Consider the following 23,113-nt stretch of genomic DNA (forward strand, 5'->3'; position numbering starts at 1 on the left):
TCAGCTGACTGATAAATATCAGTTTAATCCTAATGTCAGTGGCAGTTTAGTGGCAGCCAACAGTAACAACAGAATAAGCTGCAGTCTCTGCTGTATTCAAGCAGGATTGATGCGGTGTATAAGAGTGCGATGAGGCACGTTCACTATCATCATCATGTCAATTACTATAATTTTTATTTATTTTTTGGCCCTCGCTCCTGTCACTGTACTTCACTAAACAGAGACTGCTTAACAAATGTTCGGCGCTATTAATCCTGCGCTCATTGCTCTGCTTTATTCGCTGCTGCAGGGGTCTGCCCATGCCGCTGTGACCACTATTGTAACGCACTCAGGAGGGGAGAGGTGCTCACAGATGTACACGCACGCACGCACACACACACGCACACACACACACAGACAGAGACATCTGCAGGTCATCATCATCATAGTGGGAATAATACCAGGGATGGTTATCATAAAGGGAAGCTTTGAGCTCCCGGCCGTCTTGGGAAGATGATTTGGCTGGCCCGGAACAATGAACTGTGGGAATCCGCTTGTCCTGCATTGATCTTCCTCCCATGGCATCCCCTGCAAGGCTGTCAGAGCGACGGACGGATAAAAAGACCCACAACATTTTTCTTTCTCTCTCCCGCGCTCCCTCCCGGTGTCTTTCTTTTCTTTCTGTCAGGAGGGCTCCCACTGATCAGCGGGGATGAGCTGAAAGTTGAACTACCTGTTGACAGGACCTCTTAAACAGCCCTCAATGACATATTGTGCGAGAGAAAGAGGGAGAGGCAGAGGCTCCTGTTCATTCATATTTGTCACTGATCTATTGAGTCTGTGCTCTCATCAAATCATTCCTCCCTCGCTGTTATTTGTCTCTGCATTAAAGCGGAGCAGGGCGTTATCTTAATTCAATGTTATTCAGAAGTTTGAAATTCTTGGTTGTTCTTTGTTCATATAAAAAATTAGTTTTGTGCCCTTTTGATTTGTTTTTTTTGGTCAATCCAGGGTCATGTTTAGATGGTGTCCTCTAAGAATTGGTCCATAAGAATGCAGTTGGTGTGAGATTCGAGGGGAGCTGACCAATCCCCTTGCATTTTGGGAAGGCCAATCAGAGTTCTGGCTCTTTTAGGCCGCTGGAAACACCTCCCCAAAGAAGTAGCCCTTTAGGATAGAGGTACTAGATAATAAGTGAATCTAAATATGTACATATGAAGGATACTTTCTTCATCTTCACCTGAAAGAAATACGTATGTTTGCTCATACTGCATTTGTAAGATAAAAAGCATCCCCATATTTAAAATCAAAATTGAATGAGATCTGATCTTAGCCATGTCTGCAACTCTAACCCCCCCCTCCTCACCCACCCCCTTTAAAATAGAACAATCCATTTTTGAAGCTTCATATCTTTTTTTTGATAGTGCAGAGTTATGAGTTTTGATCAAGAGGCTCTAGGCATGGGATGGAGTTAGGATTGAATCTGGCAGGGCTTGTGTGACTGTCTTCCATGTGCAGTTCAGAGTGTTTTCGCCTCATTACAGAAAGTAATAATGCAGTGAAGTCAAAGAGCGAGAGGGAGAGAGAGGGAGGAAGGAAAACAAGGCAGCTTTTTATTGGATTAATTAGATGCCTTGCAAAGACCACCTGCAATAGAAACAAAACACAAGCCCGAAAGAAACTCATATCTGGTCTGTTCTACCTACCAAAGCACCAGCTCTTACTAAACCAACTTTTACCCAGAGGTAATTGATCTTTGAAATGTCGAGGAGGTTCCGTTTGTACTTTGAAAACACACTTGCAGCTTTTGAATGGAGCGCAGTGTCCCTGCTGCTTGTGCAATCACTAAATATTTAGCATTCAACTCTCAGTACATGTAACATATGGTAAATACCCACATTGTCCCTCCAACATCAGACTGCTGCTGCTGCACCCCCCCCCACCCCCTCCCCCCCTTCGTCTCATTAATGATTTGGTGCAAATATGATGGAATTCAGCACATTGTGAATAATGATTGATTTGTTTAATGCAATGAATTTGTTCATTAGGACTTAATGAGGTATTGCATTGTGATTAGTCGATGGGTTTTGTGTCGATACATGACAAAATAACAAAGTAAAGTCCAACTAATGGCTTTTCGATCCTTCACTTTCCCCCCTTCTTGTCTTAAATGTCAGAGCAAACTTTTATGACAAAACTCAACAGACAACAGGCCCGACAGTATATCCAGAAGTACTGTATTCAGATTGTTTGTTTCAATATGAATTCATAATAGGTAGCTTTTCCTAATAAGGAAACTGTCTTTCATATACTTCAATAATTTATATGGTTACAATTAGAGAGGAGCACATATAAAACCCCTTATGCATTTATGATGCATGCTAATATTGATAAGGCAGAAATGAACTGAGCACATTCAAATGCTGACTGAAATACACTTCCATTGTGTTACAGATACTTATAATTAAGCTGAGGCTTGGAGAGAAAAAGAACAGGGAGGAAAATGCATTAAGAGAAACCGAGTGAAATCACTTTCTGTGTCTGTGTGTATGTGTGCATGTATGAATGTGTGGATGATTTGGTGTGTTTATGAGTGCACGTGGTGCTTCGCTGAATATTAAACCACAAACTAAAAAGACAACAACTGAACCTCCGTGAGAAAATGCTAAAGGAAGTCTTTGTGGTTTTAGAGGTATCATAGGAGCCAATAGTTTTAATGAGGCAGCATTGCTGTACATGCCAGGAAATGATAAGGCTGTACAGGTTTGAATAACGGTAGATAGATACTGTACGAGTATACAGCTAGAGTGTTGCATGTGTTTGCTCATAACGGAGTGTAAAAGTCGACACAGCCATGGCAGAGACAGTGAGACGTAGTAGGGAGAAAGTGGCATCAAGTCTTCCTTTAATACAATCGGTAAGAATGACAAACTTCAGTCTTTTATCTTCAGAAAGCTTAATAGTTTTACATTAATATTGTGTAGAGTTCTTGTCTTCTGTGCATTTGATGGATATTTTGCATGAGATCTGCAACAGCAACAGTCAGGATGGTGTCAAAATAGAAAGAGTTGTTGATGTGATTTCTGTGGGCAGCCATTTGATAGTGCTGTGTGAGTTGCAACACACTCCTCGTGTCTTTTAGAGGGCATTCGCATATTGAATTGTTGTCTGTAGTGAAAGGGTTGTGTTTGAGTGCGTGTCTTTGCCTGTGTGTGTGTGTGCCTGTGTGTGTGTGTGTGTGTGTGTGTGTGTACGTGTTTCTACTTGTACACCACCCTCAAGTTCCCTTGCATGTGTGTGTTGATATGAGCAGAGGGGGGATGTCACATAAGAAATGTCCTTTTTAATCAGGGGAAAAAATATAAAATGACTCGGGAGCAAGGCGAGCATATTAATGTGCCTCATTTGCATACGCTCGTCAGCCAGGATACGTTTATAAAAAACACAAACTGGATTCGTCAGTTCATTTCACATTATTCCATTGTCTATCTGCCTTTGTTATATGTTAAAGATAAAGGCAGAAATCAAATTGAAGAAAAGGGCAAGCTGCTATCTCCCCAAATGAGCAACAGCTCATCAGCCTAGTTTAAATCACAGATTTCTATTCCAAAAGGCAGCCGCCTCTGTAAAAAAAGGGCCCATTCAAATAAGGTCTTCTCCAATATAAGCACGCCTGGTGATGGAAGCTGGGGTGTCACATAAATACAATTTAAAACCTAAGACATTTAAGGGAGTCTAACAAAGTTTTATCTTCTCTTGCTGTTCTCTTCCAATATTATTCTCACAATAAATGTACATATATACAGTATTGATATATATTTGTTCACTCATATATAAAAATTTTTATTTGTAAGCTTTTAAAATGCTTTATTTCTTCGATGAGTGTAGCATTATTCAAGCCACATGAGAACACGATCATAAGATCTGTCATAAATTTAAGTAGGCTTTGACAGAAGCGTGTCTCGCTGTAACACATAAGCCTGCAGAACATAGCATGCCCATTATGTTCTTGATGAATTCAGCTGAATTGCTTTATGATACTTGTGGGGAGAAATAAGGAGAATTCAAAGGGCAGCCCACAACTGTCACATTCCTTTAAACAGAAGTGGAAGCCAGTCACAGTGTCTAATTCATGTCCACAAGATAAGAATCCACCATCAACAATGTGTTGGAGGGGCCAGTGGCTAAAAGAACAGGCACCCCTTATGTCTACTAACCTCCTACTGATGGGAGAGAGAAGGAAAAAGAGAGAGAAAAATTCAAATGAATGAGAAAACAAATGAGCCAAGCACAATGTAGAGTCCTCCATGCCTTAGGAACATACTGTAGGTGGAGAGAGAGCAAAAAGAAAGACAGTGTGGTGGAACCTTAGTTGCCCTTCATGCCTGTAAAGTGTGTATTGAACATATTTAATGTGGGTGTTCCCCATTACCGCCAGACTGAGTCCATAAGCTCCCTAAAATGATCCCACTTTCTCTTAAAAGTGAACTCACCTAATGCCAGTGCCTTACACTGCCTCTCCATGAAAGGATTTTTTGATGATTATAATCATGCGTTATAGCACGATGGCTGCCACTGTTACCAGGCAGCATACTAATCAGCTTAATGAGATATTATACAATATTTTGTTGACCAAAGCAGAACCGTGGTTATTGTTTCTGAGGGTTTGACCCCTGCCAGCAGCCAGAGGAAGTGTGCAGATAGATGTTTATACCTCTCCATCTGGAGAACAGATGGATCTGCATTAAAACCAGTGTTATTCTTTTTTTTTTTTTTTGTTTATTCACTGATGTTACACATATGAAATGAAAACACTTATAGCGCAGTATAAATTGCATAAAATTCTCTGGCATGAAGTAGGTAATAGAACAAATACAACCAACAGCACTTTGGATGAATTGGGAACTCTTTCAACATGACCAACTGTTGTTTTCTCTAACCTGGAAAGTGTAAAAGAGTTAGGTAGAGAGACGAAGACAAGACTGAGAGAGGGTTGGGGGATTGGAAGGAGGCAGAGGGAGAGCAAAGTGATTCACATCAAATGTAGTGCGGCTCTTTAATGGAATATTGCGCCAAGACAAGTGTCGTGGCACCAAGATAAGAGTGTTGTGTTTACTGGAGTAACCCCTTGGTTTTAAGTGCTATTGTTAATATCATAATTGTAGTATTGCGGTGGCTTCCTGACAATGCCGTTGCTCCGTTTCATTAAGGCGTGTAATTGGAGGAATTCTGATAGGATGGGCACAAGTAGCTTAATTATACACTGCTCACTGTGTTTACAGAGTAATTATTCCATCCAAAATGGTGTTACATTTTGAAAAAGTTCTGAGGAGTCGCAGCATTTCTCCAGGCCCTTGGTGCTGACAATCCACACAGTGCTCTGTGAATCAAAGACAATACATTTTATTTCCCACTACTGGGTGACACAGCACAGGTGTTGTTTCTCTAAATGAAGTAACAAATTAGTTCTGAACATGTGGTTGGATAGTATTCTATTTATAATCTGGAAAGCAAACATGAGGAGTATACCATCACTAACCTTAGCATACAGAACTTTTTTTAAATGCACTTTCTTTCTAAAACCTTCATAATTTTCTAATGTTTCATAGTGATTCAAAAAATCCTTCTGCATTTAAATGTGTAGAAATGAATATTTGTCTCATTTTGCATTTCTCTCTGGTTTTACAGGATGGAGGACTCTAGTTTGTGCCTTGGTGTGTCGTCAGCGGTGCCTGACGCTGATGCCCATCTGAGCAGTGCAGTGTTAAATGGCCGCTACCCTATCAGTCAAAAACTTCACCAGCTTACTGCCCAGCTAGGACACGCCTTTCCTGACCTACATCGCCCGCAGCAGATTCCTGAAGAGAAGGCAGCCACGCCTTTGGATGAGAAGACCCACCACGCAGCCCTGGCCAGTCAACCTATCAGCAGTCAGATGGCACTGTTAGCCAATCAACTCAACCGAGACATTGATGCAGGAGCACTAAGTGGGTTGAACGGGCGTGTTGACCTGCAGCAGTTTCTCAATGGCCAGAACTTGGGCATCATGTCCCAGATGAATGATATTGAAGACGACGCCCGCAAGAACAGGAAGTATCCGTGCCCATTGTGCGGCAAGCGCTTCCGTTTTAACAGCATCCTGTCACTGCACATGCGCACACACACAGGAGAGAAGCCCTTCAAGTGTCCCTACTGTGATCACCGAGCAGCTCAAAAGGGCAACTTGAAGATCCACCTCCGCACCCACAAGCTCGGGAACCTTGGTAAGGGGCGCGGCCGTGTCCGTGAGGAGAACAGGCTGCTCCATGAGCTAGAGGAGAGGGCCATCCTGAGGGACAAGCAGATGAGAGGGAGTGGAGGTCTTCTCCAGACAGCTCAGACACCCCATCTGAGCCTCAACAGCAGCACTAACTCCCAACAGCAGCAACTAGGCTCTGCCTGTGCCCTCCTCCCCCCCTCAAGCCTTGCCACTCAAGAAACTATTTCCCAGCCTTCTTCTTCACCCAAACCGGCTGGCACCCAAGATGAACAGTCCCTCAACCCGACCACCGGCTTCCGCTGCACCTTCTGCAAAGGGAAGTTCAAGAAGCGTGAGGAGCTGGACCGCCACATCCGCATACTCCACAAACCCTACAAATGTACATTGTGCGAGTTTGCTGCCTCCCATGAAGAGGATCTGATAAGTCATGTGGAGAAGGCCCACATTACAGCTGAGAACACACAGGGCCAGGGTGCTGGTGGTGCCGGCGGTATGCAGCCAGCCACTGAATTCCGCTGTGATGTGTGTGGCCAGGTTTTCAGCCAAGCCTGGTTCCTCAAGGGCCACATGCGCAAGCACAAGGACTCCTTTGAACACTGCTGCCAAATCTGTGGCCGCCGCTTCAAGGAACCGTGGTTCCTCAAGAATCATATGAAGGTGCATCTGAATAAGCTGGCCATTAAGAGCAAGCCACCCCAGCCCAGTGAGCAGGAAATGGCTTCTGTCAACAGCATGAGCAACCTGGCTCAGGAAGCTCATGCCAACCTTTACTCTCGCTACATCTCCTGTCTTCAGGGAGGCTTCCTTTCACCAGACAAACAGGGCCTGAGTGAGCAGCACCAAATGTTGGCTAAAGCAGGGATAGCCATGAAGGAAAAGGAGATGTTAGGGAAGTTGTTGGGGCCAATGGCAGCAGGTATGGGCCATGGGCTGGGCGAAAATGAGAAGCGCTCACTCCTGGGTTGTCTCAACCTTGTGCCACCACTCAAGTCGAGCTGCATGGAGCGCCTCCAGGCAGCTGCAAAAGTGGCAGAGATGGATTCCCTCAATAGCTACCAAGCCTGGCAGATAATGGCTCGTGGTATGGCTATGGACAGGGCTTTCATGCCTAAGGAGCAGCAGCAACACCAGCACCATATAATCCCTGGGCAGGAAGATGAGATGAGTGGTGCTGGTGCCATGGCATCCTTCTCTAAGGAGAAACAAGACTACTCCATGATTACTTCCACTGATAGCTCCAAGCATAAGCAGCTCTCTGAGGCCTTGCAGGGATCCAAGGCTGCAAGTGGAGCCACGATGTCCATGAAGGAGGATGGAAGAGGCTTTGACAGTCACCGTGACTTGATGTCTCACCATGGTGGTGTAGAGACTCCCGGCGGCCTGGCTGGCTTGGGAAGCCCCAACATTGACTACGGTCTCTCCAGCCTGAAGGAGAAGCCTTCAGAGTGCCCTGACTGTGGCCGAGTCTTCAGAACCTACCATCAGATGGTTGTCCACTCACGCATCCACGGCAAAGACAGGAGAGGCATCGAGGAAGCGATCCAGCAACAAGGTCTGGACGAACGCCGTGGATCAGCCAGTGACCCCGAATCCCAGTCCATCAGCCGCTCCACCACCCCTGGATCATCCAATGTGACAGAGGAGAGCGGAGCTGGAGGAGGACACTCCCAGACTGGAAGTGTCCAGGATGACAGCCCACATCCCTCCTCACCATCTTCAGGTAAGAAAAAAAAAGACAGAATGAGTGATAGCCACTTGTATTTTTTGGTCAGTCCGTGGATAAAGGGATCTAAATTTTATCTCATGACATACACTTGGGAATTATGTTTCCTTCTTTAATTCAATGTTACTGTCTTAGTTTCCACTGAAAATCACTTTAAGTGTATAGATATGTGTGTATGTCAATGTGTCAAATCTATCTCTTTAAAAGGGAAAGAAAAATAACTCAAATACCCACTGAAGACTCAAAGCCACACATTCCTCACATAACTAAAATACTTAATGCCTTTGTTCAAATATCCATCACACACCCCCTCAAAGATGTTTGCTTATACAGTATAGGATACTTTACACACATACAGACAGAAATCTATACATTGTACATTCCGTTTCCTCTTAAGTTCTTATGCTGGCCATGGTAAGAAATTTCCCTTGACACTGCAGTGTTGTTGCTACCATTCACATTAAGCCAAACAGAGGACTCCAGAGAACACAATCCAGGGAGAGACCTGTCTCACCATTGCATCCATGTTTGGAGGTTAGCAGCCTAGATCCCTATGGAGCATGAGTAAAGACTGGGAGCATAGGGACGAACTCGTTTTAACCACAGCGATTAATAAATGTCTTTAATAAACACGTTGGAGACAACTATACCCCTCCCCTCTCCTTACCCAGCAAACACAGGCCGGCCGGGGCTAGATAAGTGTATGTTTAGTGGGATTAAGGGAGGCTCGTTGCTAATGATTACACAAGTTTTTAAAGGTAACTTTCGCTTGCTCCTCAGGGCACTATGCCGGAGTTAAGAAGCGTGCGCGGTAATTAGGTCACGACTATGCGATAATCAGTCGGTTTAAGCTAAACAAGACACTAATTAAAGATATACATATAAAGCAGGTCAAAAAAAAAACTGGTGAACTTCATTTGCAAAAGCAGGGATGTGCTTTTAAGTCTTTTGAGAAAAAATATAAATAAATATAAATATAAATCAGAGTGGCTTAGCTTAAGGCTGTAAGCAACTTAATTCCACCAGTGGAGACGAAATTGTTTATTTATTCACAGAGGCATGAAGTCCTTATCATGCCCGTGTAGTGTGATGGGTTTGAACATGGGACAGGCTATGTTTATTTTAATCTAAGAAATAATAACAGACAACCCCCCACCCCAATTAGGAATTAATGAAAATGAGAGCGAGATAAAAACCTATTTTCTTTATAGAGACTATTAAACATAACACTTTCTCAACAGCGTGGGGGTGTAGCGGATGTAATTATCTTCTGAATTTTAATGCTGGAAGTTTCTCTCTCTCTCCCTCTGTCTCTGCATCTCTCTCTCTGTCTGTCTCTTTTGACTCAAGCACTTTGAATCTGATGAGTACAGCTTGTGGCGTTTCAACAACTTTAGAAGTACTGTATTAACATCCAGTGTGCAGTATACCCAAAAAAAAAAAAAAAAAAAAAAAAAATCAAATTAAAATAATACTTGACAAATAAAACCAATAGTATTTACCACCACATGTTAGCAAAACACAAAGGAATGCATTCAGTGTAGTTCAGTGGTTAAATCTCCCCCATCGGGCAACATCTTTGAGGAAGGAAGGTAGGATTAAAGATAGAAATGTAAGTACAGAAACAAATTAAGATAGCGTATCATCAAGTTTGCACAAGAGAACTGCTGGACCGCCTCCTATTGTGTTTGTCTGACTAAGTGTTTCTAAGTGAGCGTGTGTGTGTGTGTGGTTTTTGTACAGGTGTTATATCTCACCCTTAGACCGGTGCTCAGTCAGAGGCTACGCTGCTTCATACTGTGGGACTATTGAAGCTTTCTGTAAATCTGCCACTGTCATATCTGAAAGGCTCTCCTCCCATTGTTATTGTAGAGCTTTGTGAGTATATGCGCCAGAATAGGATGTCAAACTGTAGCTTACTGCTAGAGAGCATGGCAAAGGTGGAAAATAGATTTGCAGAGAAGAAAGGAATAAAAATGATTAGGCAAGCACTGATCTGAATAGAAAGGGATGCAGTTCTGCTGAGAAAAAAAAAAAAAAAGCGAGAAGTAAACAGATTTGACATTAAAAATGTTAAATATGCTTGTTTTGCTACTTCCTGTTTTTTAATCAGAAGAAGCGAAACTTGTCTTTCTTCACAACTTAGACAATGTGATTCACATTTGGAGCTCAGGGACTCTCAAATTAGAAGCTTTGATGTGTGAGAAAAAAAGTGTCTGAGTCTCATGTGGAGAAAGGTGTCATGCTTCTCTGCATGCATGTTTGTTATGTGTGCATGTGTGTGTGCATGTGTGTGTGTGTGTGGGGTGTATGCTTTACAGTATGTGTGCATATCACTCTCTTCCGCAGTGAACAGGATGTGGCCACTGTACTATTGTCTTTATCTTAATATCTCAGACTTTCAGCTTTTACTGAGTAAAAAAGGAGGCCTTGTAATTCTCTGTATGAAAGTGTATGTGTGCGCACCTGCACGATTGCGCTTGTGTATGTGTGAGCCTCTGCCCCGCCACCTACCCACAGCAATTTTGAGTTAAACTTGAATTATAGTAATCAACAATAACATCTCAACTGTGAAAGAAGGTCAACTCCACCGCTTTTGTCTTTGAGACGGCACTTGTTTAAAAGCAATGAGTGAAAAAAGAGAGAAGTGAGGAAGAAAAAGAGCAGAAAAACAAAGGCTTCTGTCAGAGATGTCCTTTAAAGACCTTCCTTTCCTTATTGCAGCATAGCTCAGCAGCTAACCTTGAACATGTCTCTTATTCAATACAACTATTTCTTTAAAGAAAACAAAGAAGTAATTACATTTATGCCCATCATCATCATCATCATCATCTTTTTTTATTTTTTTATTTTTTTGTTTGCTTATCCTTGGACTGACTTCACTTCAGCATCATTGTTTCCTGCAATACTCAAGTCTAAAAGAAACTATGTTTAGAGAAACACTACAGGAGGTGTTGTGTGCTGTAGTTGTGGTAGAAAGGTTGAGCAACAGGTAGACCACATTGAATATAACTCATCACAAATCTGAAAAGGCGCAGCTCTATGGAAAGCAGGGCCCTCTTTTGGCAGCTCTTACATGCAAATAACCCACCATTGAAAATCCTCATTTTGCACGATGGCGTCTCTCCATTCTGCTGCCACTGTACAGGCAAAATGTAGCTGAATGTGTAAAAAACAGGCTTTGCTACATGCGTGCAAGGCCTAAAGCAGCAGAAGTCCTCCTTACAAGTACCTCTGCAACCTTCCCCCTACCCCTAAACCCCACTCCCACCTCTTGGCTCCTGGCTGTAAAAGACTCTGTATACTCCCCCGGTTCTTTTTTTCTCTTTCTCTCTTTCCAGAGAATCCCTCATGTCTACATTTTTTTTTTTTTTAAGAGGAACAGCGTTTTAACATGGCGAGGATTAGCCTGCATATCCCTGGGTCTTTACCGCGGCTCAAACAAGCAGGCAAAATGCTTGCTCCATACAAATTGAAATTGGATTTGCCGACTTGACGCCTTAGGTTATAAAGCGTGGATATTCATCTAATTGCGTCGTTACAATGGGGGCGTAATTACACATACAGACAAACTGTTACAGTGTAATTACTGTGTCATTAAAACAGGAATAAAGTGGAGTTGACCAAGATCCAGACTACTATGAATACCCATGGTGACAAACTCAATCCAGCTAACTTTTATCAGTTAATATTATTCAATGAGTAATCAATACTAGCAATATGACAAAGGCATTTAAGGAAGGATATTCTTTCACTATGAAAGATCAAAAAGATAATTAGGCTGTGACTACATTCCATATAAAGACATTTCCTGAGCAAAATGAAAGTACTACTCAGTGTCAGGTCAGTTGCTTTATCTACCAAGTTTTCTGCATCCTGTTTCTGAAAATCTTTGACATCCTGTAAGATTTAACCAAAGACAGATTTGTATGTCTTTGCTTACCATTATGTGTATAGCCTCCAGTGTTTTTTGAAGGGTGTCAACTAGCTTGTGGTAATTAAATACAACTTTGTTTAGGAATATGTGAGGGGAAAAAAAATATAAACTAAAAGAATAAAGGTGTTAAAACTAAATGATCTTACAAAATTGGACATTAATCAAACAACTAAAATCAACTGACAGTTATCCGCTTTGGCATGCTGTACACATACAGTGACTATGTAGATTAAACTTGTTTTAGTTTGGTAAATATGTCCAGAAGGCAGGCCTGCTGTGAATGCAGTCTCAACTGAGGTAAATATCAGCGGGTAGAGTCAAAGATACAGATATTAAACAGTTAAACAGTCCCATCAAATCCTTTCACTTTGCGGTGCAACCGTGTCTTATTCCTCCAGTTTGGGAGGAAGGCTGGATAGTTTTTGACGTGTGATCAACCAACTTGGTCTCCTAGAAATTAGGTTTATACACTACTTGTTTTCCCATTACACTGCACTGACAAATGTAATCGCTGCCTGGGTTATGTTCACAGGCAGTGTTTTTTTTTTCGAACAAATGAGGAATTACATTTATATAGCACACTGGAATTGGAGGATGCTGACACCAGAGACCGGGGGTTCATATCTCTGTGTCCTGTATGTGGTTAGGTTTAGACAATAAAAGCATCTTGGTTGTTTAAATGGTAACAAACACATCATGTCTTGTGCTTCAAGTTACTGCAGACTTTAATTGTATTGTGTTATCGGATATTTAGGCAGAAGAAATGCAATACATTGTCACTGAACATTTTACTCGTACACTCAAGTATCAACATTTTTTGCGACTTGCCAGATCCGTTAATTAACCACATTTTCTCATGGTGTGAGCGAGCGATGCTCACTGGTGTGAACGAGAACATTCCTTTAGTCTATCTATGTTTTCTAGAAGAGATGATTACAATAGCTGACCTTACAGTTTTAATTACAAGAGAAAAATTCAATAGTTATGTTCACAACTAGATTACCATCCAAGAAAACTAGAATGGTAGTGTTCCAGTGTAGGAATGCTGGGTGGTTGCTGGGTCTCTGGGTAAAAAGGGTGAGAGTAATGTGGGTGGTAGGGCTCAATAGTGGCCAAGAGCTCAATTTTTTCCCTGCCCCCCCCTTCCCCTCATGGGTTAACCAGTCCCTGATAAAACAAAAAAAGAAAAAACACATTCTGTAAAATGTAAATATGCTGCGAGCAAAGACTAGAACAATAAAACCTGCTCACTTAAATCTCAGAGAATAAACAGGGTAGAGCTGACTTGTTGTGGCTGATGATTCCTGGAATAAGTAATATACCTCTTTACTGTATGCCACCTCACACTGCAGCCAACACTTTGAAATGAGGCCAGTCCTCTGAGAGTGTGTACATCATAATATATGTGTGTGTAAAACTATGTGCATTAAAAAATAATGAATTACGCCTCTCGGTTTTTTTTTTTTTCAGTCTCTTCCCTCTGCATAAATTACTTTTTCTTTGTAATTGACATCCGTTCCTCTACTATTTCCCCCCTCACACTATTCTTCTTTTCTCTATAATCAGAGAACTCAGTTGTTACAAAACCTGAGCTTTCTACCCCCCACTCATTTGAAGGAGTCTGGCCTGTCATATCTGTATTTTTTATGTGTCACCAAACTTAAATAGACAGTCATTGTGTTACAGGCACATTCATTCCCCGAGCTGTATTTTTGTACAGTAGGTCAGGACTCTGGTGTCTGGTAAATGATAAAAGTTCTATTCAAACGCACTAATTGTCAGTGTGCTGCGCTGATTGACATGTCTCGGATAAATGCAGACTTAGTATTTTTGTACACGCTTGCACAATATAAAAGGCCAATTTATTTCTCTGTTCTTCTTTCTCTTTTTCCTTGCACAGTTCATTTGATTTCTCTCTTCCTTTCTTGCTCTCTCCCTCTCCCTCTCTCTCTCTCTCTCTCTCCAACCCCGTCTCTCAGACTCAATTTGTAAATATTACCCATGGTGGGAATTAGCCGAGGCTTTTTAGATATTTTAAAATTCCAATTGTATTCCGAACGAGTGTGTTTGATCGAGGGAAGGACTGCGAGCCTGGGTTTGCGCCTCAGTATTCCTGGGTGGCTATCAGTGGCTAGCCTTGTCCTTATGAAACATTTATCAGTCCGTTTTATGTCTTAATGATCACGTTAGGATTCCCCGCTTGGTTATGAAGCCAGGACAGGGAGAGAAAAAAAAAAGGAAAAAATGGACTGTTGAGAGAGTGAAGGAGAGGCGATGAAAAAATGACACAGGCAATCCAGAAGGGAGAGACTGAGTGGAGTGAGAAAAAGAGAGAGATGACAGGGCATCACATTCCTCAGTAAACAGCATCGCATTATGCCATCCACTCTTTTCAACTCCAAATCTTTGCCAAAACATAGCTTACCTTTCTCCTGGAACAAGCTTCCTTGGCACACACACACACACACACACACACACGCACATGCACGCACACACACACACACCCTCCATCTACTTCTGTCTTCCCCATTTCTGTTTTATGTTTTTATAATTAAAACATAATATTTATCTTTCCATAACAGAAGGCTGCCTTACTCCGTCAGGTAGACTGTTTGCATATTAATATTCTTAATACATCAACAAGCTATCTTCTCCGGTGTCATTGCTAAAACTGAGCAAGAATAGAGAGAGCGAAGGTGACTCGTGACTCCTTACTACAGTTTTGAAATGCAGGAGAAACTTAAAGTCGATTGAACATGCCGGAGAAGAGACTCAAAAGTGACGGAGGAAAGCCTTAAAAAAAAAAAAAAAAGAAAAGTGACAGAGAAAGAAAGACATAAATTAACATCACAGTCACAACTTGTGCTAATGTTGGGGAGTGTGTTTACCCAGCCTCAACCCCACGATGCACATATAAATGCACACATCCGGGGCTAAACAAGCGTTTGTTCTTCCTTCAGTCGAAACTACCGAGCGAAACTCTACACTAGCTAAACAGTTTCTCTTCTTTTGATTGTTTATGTGTGTGCTTAACAGAGGGTTGGAGGGATGGAGGGGAGGGCGAAGCTGAAAGAGGGTGAACGCCAAGTTCCCTTTCTCTGTCTGGTGACAGCTGTCTGACTCCGTCAATGCAGGATTCCTGTGAAATGAGGCAGGGCTCTCGGTCAGGGAATGCAAATGGATGGCACTGGATGGTAGGTGGCCGGGCCGGGCTGGGCTGGGCGGCGGGGGTGGTTGTGTGGAGTGGGTGATGGAGGGTGGGGAGGGAGTGGAGGGGGGGGTTTGTTTGAACAAGTTAACTTGGGCATGATTGGGGTTCCTCCTGTGCGTGAAAGAGCAAGAGAATACATTGACCTTTGCCTCATTAAAAATGGAGGGCCAGACATGTGATACCATGACTGAGGAATCTCTTGTTCTTTTTTTCCTCTCCCTCATTCTCTTGTTCTCTCTTTCTCTCCCCCTCGCTCCGTCATACTCTAATTTTGCCGCCCTCCCTCCTCCTCCTCCCCCTCTCAATCTCCTCTTCTTAACCCCATTGACAGGTCACATAAAAAGCCTTTTGTGTCAACATCAGGGTGCTGACATGAGAGCAGAAAGCGACATGAAAAATGTGCTTCTTTCTTAGTTGTAGCTATCTCCTCATCACAAAGAGAGAGAGAGAGGGAGAGAGGGAGACAGAGAGAGAGAGGGAGAGAGAGAGAGAGAGAGAGAGAGAAAGAGAGAAGCAAAACGGGTGGAAAAGTGAGAGAGGAATTAAGTCCAGGGATTAAGATCTCTGAGCTTTCGTTTTTTTTCACTCTCTCCCCCTGCCACATTCCAATTGTTCTTAAAATATTTGGCAATGTCAATTAGTAAGTGAGCAGAGCTAGCTGATGAACACAATTTTCCAGGCGACTGAGCACCCTATTGTTGTAGAGCGAACAGCAGATTTCTGAGGTCATTATCATTCCCTGTTAGCCGTGCCCAGCTGCTCTCCTCTTGGCTCCAGCCAAACTCCGCTCTCCTCTCTCCTCTGTCCTCATGCTCTTATACATCTCTCCTCTCCTCTCCTCTCCTCTCCTCTCCTCTCCTCTCCTCTCCTCTCCTCTCCTCTCCTCTCCTCTCCTCTCCTCTCCTCTCCTCTCTTCTCTCTCCCTGCTCCCCCTTCCTGCACCATATTCACCAGTTCAGAGCTGGTTGATAGCAGGCAGCAACAGGGGGCCTTCAGCAAGAGGAGGCATGGGAGGAGCTGGCTGGTGGAAAGAAAGGAGGAGAGAGTGAGATGGATATAGTGCAAGGGTGGGGGGGATACAGTAAAGGCAAAATGAGTGAGGGGAGGAGGAAGTGAGGGAGGAGGAGGAGGAGGAGGAGGAGGGGGAAAAAATGGAGAAGGGCATGGGGGCAAGCGGTACAGAGGAGTGGGCAGGCTAGGATCAGGCGGCGCCTGAACACAAGAGGGAGCATGAAAAGAGTAAAAGAGGAAGGAAGGATAGATAGAAACAGAGAGGGAGATCATCTGATATAATAGTCCAAGAGATGGTGCTTTAAAGATGGTGCCTTTGAAAGTGGAGAACAGAGTGAACGTAGAAGAAGGGAGGATAAGCATCGTTGAAAATGAGTTTTAAAGGAAAGGCTCACTGAACCTACTGTATACTGACATTTTGAATAACATCCGTGGACTCTAACTGGAGGTTTACAGTAACATGTACTGTTGCATTTTACCCTTTTGTGCAGGACTGAGCATAAGCTGATGGTTTTGTCATCAGAGTTGCAGGAGTGCAGAGAAAAGTTGGTATAATGGTTAATGTACAAAGAAATTCTCTTCCTTTTAAAGAGAGACATTATTGTCTAGAGTGAACTCAATTAAAAACATCATATACTCTGTATTTAAAGTAATTTTCATTAAAGATAAATGTGCTAAAACATGGTGCAAATGAGATTTAAGATAAAAAAACCCCAAATAACAAAAAACGCCTGCCTGCTGTTACACTTTTATTCGAAAGAATGGAGATTTCTTTCATATTGCACAAAGCATCCAGGTATCTGCATCTAAACATCCAAAGGAGTCTTTCTTTTTTTTGTTTAAGAAATGATGAAAGATTCCTTTGAGTCAAAGTACAAAAAGGAAAAAAAAAAAAAAAAACAACAAAAAACAGAACAACATGAGTGGAGACGCAGAAAATCAAAAATCTCTGACTTTTTTTGTACTTGCCAGCTGTACATCTTAATGTGTTCCCAGAGGCCTTTTCACCCTCCTCCTCTTCCTCCTCTTCTCTACTCCACCTTACCGCAACCCCCCAACACCACCACCACCACCTCTCACCCATGGGTGCCCTCCCTCCTTCCGTCCCTCACAATGTCATCTTTTCGACGGCAGATTCACACATCTTGGAAAGCAAAAAAATATATATTTTTCATCCTTTGTCCTAATTGTAATATAAAGAGAGGCAATTAAAAACCTCATTCCTCCAAAAGTTGTTGAGTTGTTTAAACTGATGAAACAACCAAAACTAGTTGTAAACATTTCAAGTAAAGGGAAACTGAATCAGATGAAATTGATTGAATCTATGAAAACACCTGCAAAATTCAGCAATGACTTTCTATGCTCAGTTCCACCTCCTGTTGTCTCTCTGGTCCAACCTGTAGAAAGTTTACATAAGTTTACTGGTTAGTAGTGGGCATGTGGGTTCTTCTGAGTGTGTGTGTGTGTGTGTGAGAGAGAGAGAGGAGGAGGAGGAAGAGAGAGAGAGAGAGAGAGAGGAGGAGGAAGAGAGAGAGAAGTGAAAAAGGGTGAGCGGCATCAAAGCGTTGCTCTCAGCTGCAGCTGCCAAGCCTCCTCGTCCCCAGTTAGCAGCCATCCAGCTGTCAGGCTGCGCGAAGAGGAAGAGAGGGGGGAAATCTCTCACCAGCCATATGGTCCCCAGTTCTGTCGGAGAGAACTCCACGCTCCGTGGGCAAATGGCAAACTCATATATCTAATCAACACTCTTAATATCCAGACCTGAGACCAAGGATATTTTCAGGCTTGCCTTTCAACAACATGGCAAAAGGGGGTATATGGGATATGACCAGGCACTTGGAGTATGTGTTTGTGGTGTTATGGAGCTTTACTAAGCAACTGAATACAGGTTACAGGCAAGTATGTGGAAAGGCCTGCTTAGGTCGATTCTAAAAGCTGATGGTATTCTATATTTATCTTAACAAATTCCGATACCAAAACAAACATTAATTAGCCCACATCTCGATACTTGTTGACTTCTCTACTGTGTCTACGGTTCTGGGCACCAAATCCATTGATTCTAATGATGTGAACGAATCGTTCGAAACAAACAACTCTTTACTGACTCGAGAGTGACTAGACCTGCACTCCACTAACTCGTGCACTGACTGGCCCCTCCTACACGCTAGCTAGCTAGTGCGAACTGTGAAGATGAGGCGAGACGACATGTCACTATTGTGCAATTTTTATATTAGCTGTATTTGTGGAAATGTAGCAAGTTAATTACTACATTATCCTAGCCCTGTGAGAAAAACAACCACTTTGGCACTTGTTTCAACACAGTATTAGCTCTGCCTGCCTGGAGCTGAAGGTCTAAGTCAGGCAGCACGAATCACTCACTCACCCACAACTTCCATGCCACAGTCAGTAACCGTCCATGAATTTTAATTTGTCCCTTTTTAGTAGTTTACTACTACTGGATTTTGACTGATCAATCATGCCTGTAATTTCAGTCTGTAATTTCTGATTAGCAGACTGTGTTGCTACGGATACCATTCTTATCATATGTGGTACTGACTGCGGTTCAAGTCCTTTAAGCACAATGACAGGAAATAATTGTAAATCAATATGATTATTTCTCACCAATATTTTGTATAAGAGTCATTTTCTTCATCTCAGAGTTGGTTTAAGTTGTGTAAATGAAGTGTGTGTTGGTCAGCTGGTCTCATTTGTTACTGCTAGAGTTTGTCTCTGAGTGACTGAGTTGTCTCACAAAGGTAATTATTTAGTCATTAAATCAAAATATGCTTGGCACCGCTGCCTTTTGTGAAGATGTATTACAAGATAACTCTAGCTTGTGCGCGCTGTAGACTGTCCGGGTGCTGCACTGCCCTTGCAGTTGAGTTCCACCTTTTTCGTTCCATCAACATCCGGTGGCCTAATCGTGTGAATCAGTGGGAGTGGGTGGAACTCATTAATTCACCGATGCAAGTGAATGCACAATCATGGGAAAAGGAGCAGCTGTAAAACGGTGGATACATTTTTTTGAGCGTCACAACCCCTGTTTAATGACTCAGAATTTGATCTATTCATTCTGATCACATTTGGAAAGTCCAGAAGATTAAAGTATTTTTCCCATTCAAGTTAGCGGAGGGCTAACCTCCCATCTCTAATTGGTTCCTACTGAAGACATAAATCTTTAAGAACTGGTCACAACTATAAAGTGTTTTGTTTTTTTTGTTTTTTTTGAAAGGTGCACTCATTTCCTACAGCTGGGCACTGTAATATTTAGCAAACATCACTCAAACAGGAGTAAATAGTGCATGTGTGGGAACTATTTTCAGCCACAGATTACTACACATTTTGTTGTGCTGGTGAGTATTTATGGCAGCATCTTTTTTTTTTTAAATTCCCTGCACTCGGTGTTGTTTCCCATTTCTGCCAAAAAATAAGAGTGTTGGTTTTCCTGGTCAATAGAGGCGCAGTAGTAATAAGGTGGTCACTGTTGTTGCAGTCATCCTTGTTGTGATGTGACGATGTATCTACTTGACCAAACACAATTGGCAGCACTACTAACAACCCCTGAAACAACCTGGCACTTGCAAATGTATCACCTCCTGAGCAGTGCCCAAATTTAGCTTGAGGAACTTGTCTCCAAGGTGGGTGGATGTTACTGACTACAATATGTTCATGGTAATAAAGGAAGAAGTCACCCATAGCAACTGTGTGGCACATTGATGTGTTTTTAATAGTTTATGGACAGCAACGGAGCTCTATAACAGAGAGGGATGATATAAATCAGGCTTTCGATAAACAGACGATACTTGATACAGTAGGGAGATAAATTCATTGTTCATAGCAATTGTTAAGAATAAGAAAAATACACAACTGTTCTTTTTCAGCAGTGGAACTAATGATTCAAACTGACATAATAGCATATAGACTGTGATATATTTTCAAAACCAGACAGACCCTCTAGACCCTGCTCTTGTCCCATCTGAAACATTATCACAACAGTAATATGTGCAGTGGATTGACTTGAACCCTCCTTTTAGTTGAGCAGAAGCTGTTAGCTTTAGCACAGCTAGTCCCAGAGAGAACGGGCTTGAATATGGCTTTGTGCTGTATCTGTTAGCGGGACGCTACACCTGCTCATCTAATCCTGGCAGGCCTGTGCCTCCAGTCTCTCCCGCTGCAGAGTAACGGGCGCCTTATGGCATGGCAAGCCGCACTGAATCACGGGGAGGTTTGTCGGTATTACGCCGACATTGCTGTGTAAAGCTTGGAAACAACCGTCGCCCCCTCCTTGTTGGGACTGAAGAGTGTAAATTCCCTCCCCGGTTTCTTTTCAGCAAACAGCTATTAGTGTATGGATGGAGCATGTAGCCTGGAGTGGAGGTAGTGTATGTAATAATTGGTATGAGTGGGAGAGCAAGGTAGATAGACACAAAGAGAGAGCGAAAGTGAGTGACACGGAGAGAGTAAGACAGCGTGAGAAGGAGAAGCGTAGAGAGATTTAAATAGAAATGGAGAGATATGGACGGGGGGGGGGGGGGGTAAGAGGGGAGAAGGGGAGTGATCCAAGTCCCACAAATCTTTGCTCAACCCAACAACCTGAAGCAGAGGCCATTAAAAACAGGGAGAGCTGGGTGAGATAGCAGCCTAGATGGATATGGCGGCAGCAATGGTTTGGAGGGACGGTAACTTTAATGGCCCCACTGGGTTTTTAATGAGTGTTGTGCCCCAAACAAAACGAGCTAATTAGTGTTATCATCCATATATCAGACCCTACACACACCCATGCATGCTCCGGCAGACACATACACACTCTCTTGTACATGCTCATGAAAAGCCTGTTCGAAGAATTCTCAGCTCTTTTATTTCATCTTTTTTTTTTCTTTACATATCAAATCTTTTCTTAACATAAACTTCATAAAATTGAGTTTCCTTTTTTTCCCCACCAAAAGACAAAATTTAACCATCACTGATTCACTCCTTTCCTTTTTTCAAATTCGGTTGTCTCGACCTATGCGACTCTATTTACAGAGCTATTTCATCCTATTTCATTCTGAAGTGCCCCCCCCCACCCACCCCGCCTTCTCCTTCCCACAAACACACACTTTCAAACCCATAAGGCCGTGCCCTGTTTGTGAGAGCAGCGATTATGTCTACACTGGTTTAAAAGCAGGATAACAATGCCACGAACGGGCATTTGGAAAAACAAAAAAGAGCTCAAGCCAATATCCTGGCATTTGGACTCAAGCCGCTGTTACCTGCGCATAAGCCCCGTGTTTGTCACGCCATCGCCTCTGGTTGACCATGCCGCCCCACCAGCCCCCCACTTTATTTCTCTTGCACTAAGCCTATTATAAAATCAATAAACAATTGAGCTTTTTTCCAGTCCTTTTAAATCTTTTTCTCCTCTATATATCCTCTGAGATGAAGGGGAGGCATGCAGGCGGCGGCAATGTGGAGAGAGAGAGCGGGGGGGGAAAAAGAAAAGAGTGAGGGAAAAAGGAGAAACAAAAACAGCTCAGTAACCCCTTGCTTTCACAATCTTGAAGTCAAGTGAGTTTTTTAACCAGCCGGTGTCTATGTCTCCATTATTATCCAATTGTGTCTGTTGCAGCAGTGAGCTTCGTAGACCTGCTTCTGACCCTCAGATCTATATCATTTGTACTTAAACGCAGTCATGGGAAAGGGCACTTCTGATGCCCACATGAGTGTGTGCACTTTGGTTTAACTGAAAGAAGCCTTGTGCGCAGACAAGAAAGTCATTTCCCTGCATGATCTGATATTTGTGTTGAGTACACAGCACACTGTAACTGAGAAACAGAACAAAATTGCCCATTTATATTTTAACCCCATGCTACCAGATGAGGTTCAACATTTCAATTGGGGGTTTCATCTGCTTTTGTCACATCACTTTATATCACTTTTCAAGTTGGCATGGTTATAGAAAGCTCATGGGAATGATTGAGGGATTTTTAATTGTCACATTCTTGAAATGTAATAACCCTTGAGTTGATAAAAATCAACAAACACCAACTCTGACAGCTGATTTTCAAATTAGGCATCAAAAAAAGTGGCGTTTACAGATTTTAATTCCCTCTGTCAGTTTAAACTCATATTTCAAACTCAGCGGTGGGGAGATGACAATGTAAACCTCTTTTTATTCCACCAGTCGCAGAGAAGTTGGAAATTAGAACGTCTGCTACAAAGCTGTGCACCACCCCCCCCAACCACCACCACCACCACCACCACCACCTTCCTTCTCTTTTTTCTCCCCCATTCTCAAACTTCTCACTTTGTTTACTCCTTCTTGGAGTGCAGATACAGTAATTATCAGTGATCAAAAACAGCACAGGTTTTTCTGCTGATGCTTTTTATGTATGCATGACATTGTGTGTCGCCACATCATCCGTCACCAGAAAGCAAGCACTTTGTGGGAAGTAAGCTTTTGCCTAACATGCTTTAGTAGATCCTTTGTAGACAGGATACAGTATATTCCACAGATTGTGACTACAGTTAATGATCGTCTTTACAACAGCTGCAGACGGTGACATATTATCACAGCAGTGCCTTATTAATATAAGATAATACGGACTATTTGAACATTCTTGCTCAGCTCGTTGTTCTCTAGGCGTCAGGCCTACACTCATCCGCCATGCCTGCTGTATACAGTCCAGTGGCCGCACTTTTGACTGCAACAGATTTCACCAAGCTGTTGATTGCCTCATCTTGGACTTTATTCTTCTAGCTAGCCTCCATCTTGGCCGACCCTCCCCTCAACATGCTTGCTATTGGCTGACCCTCCGTTTAACCAAGTTCTCATTGGCCAGCAACCCCCACCCCTGTGCTTTGAGCCAAGCCTTGATTGGATGACTCAAAAGATCTCTGGAAAGCTCTCATCAGGATGGTCTAAATGAGTATAGATGTGGACTATCGTGGTCAATCGTCCACGCTTTCCCTGGCTGCCATTGGGTCCACAGAGACGGGGCCCCGCAATGCACCCCA

The 23,113-nt window shown here is 42.8% G+C and overlaps 1 protein-coding gene across 10 annotated transcripts in view; it reads left to right on the plus strand.

The window, feature by feature from the left end:
• The window catches only part of znf536 (zinc finger protein 536), a 366,331-nt gene that overhangs the window by 241,152 nt on the left and 102,066 nt on the right, over nucleotides 1-23,113 (plus strand). For all 10 annotated transcript variants that reach the window (XM_044359969.1, XM_044359703.1, XM_044360131.1 and 7 more), the window contains one exon: nucleotides 5,668-7,958. In XM_044359969.1, the coding sequence (XP_044215904.1) occupies nucleotides 5,669-7,958 (2,290 nt within the window). In that variant the 5' untranslated portion in view covers nucleotide 5,668. The remainder of the gene's footprint in view (nucleotides 1-5,667; nucleotides 7,959-23,113) is intronic.

The sequence above is a fragment of the Thunnus albacares genome, chromosome 1, assembly GCF_914725855.1.
Source record: "Thunnus albacares chromosome 1, fThuAlb1.1, whole genome shotgun sequence".
NCBI lineage: Eukaryota > Metazoa > Chordata > Actinopteri > Scombriformes > Scombridae > Thunnus > Thunnus albacares.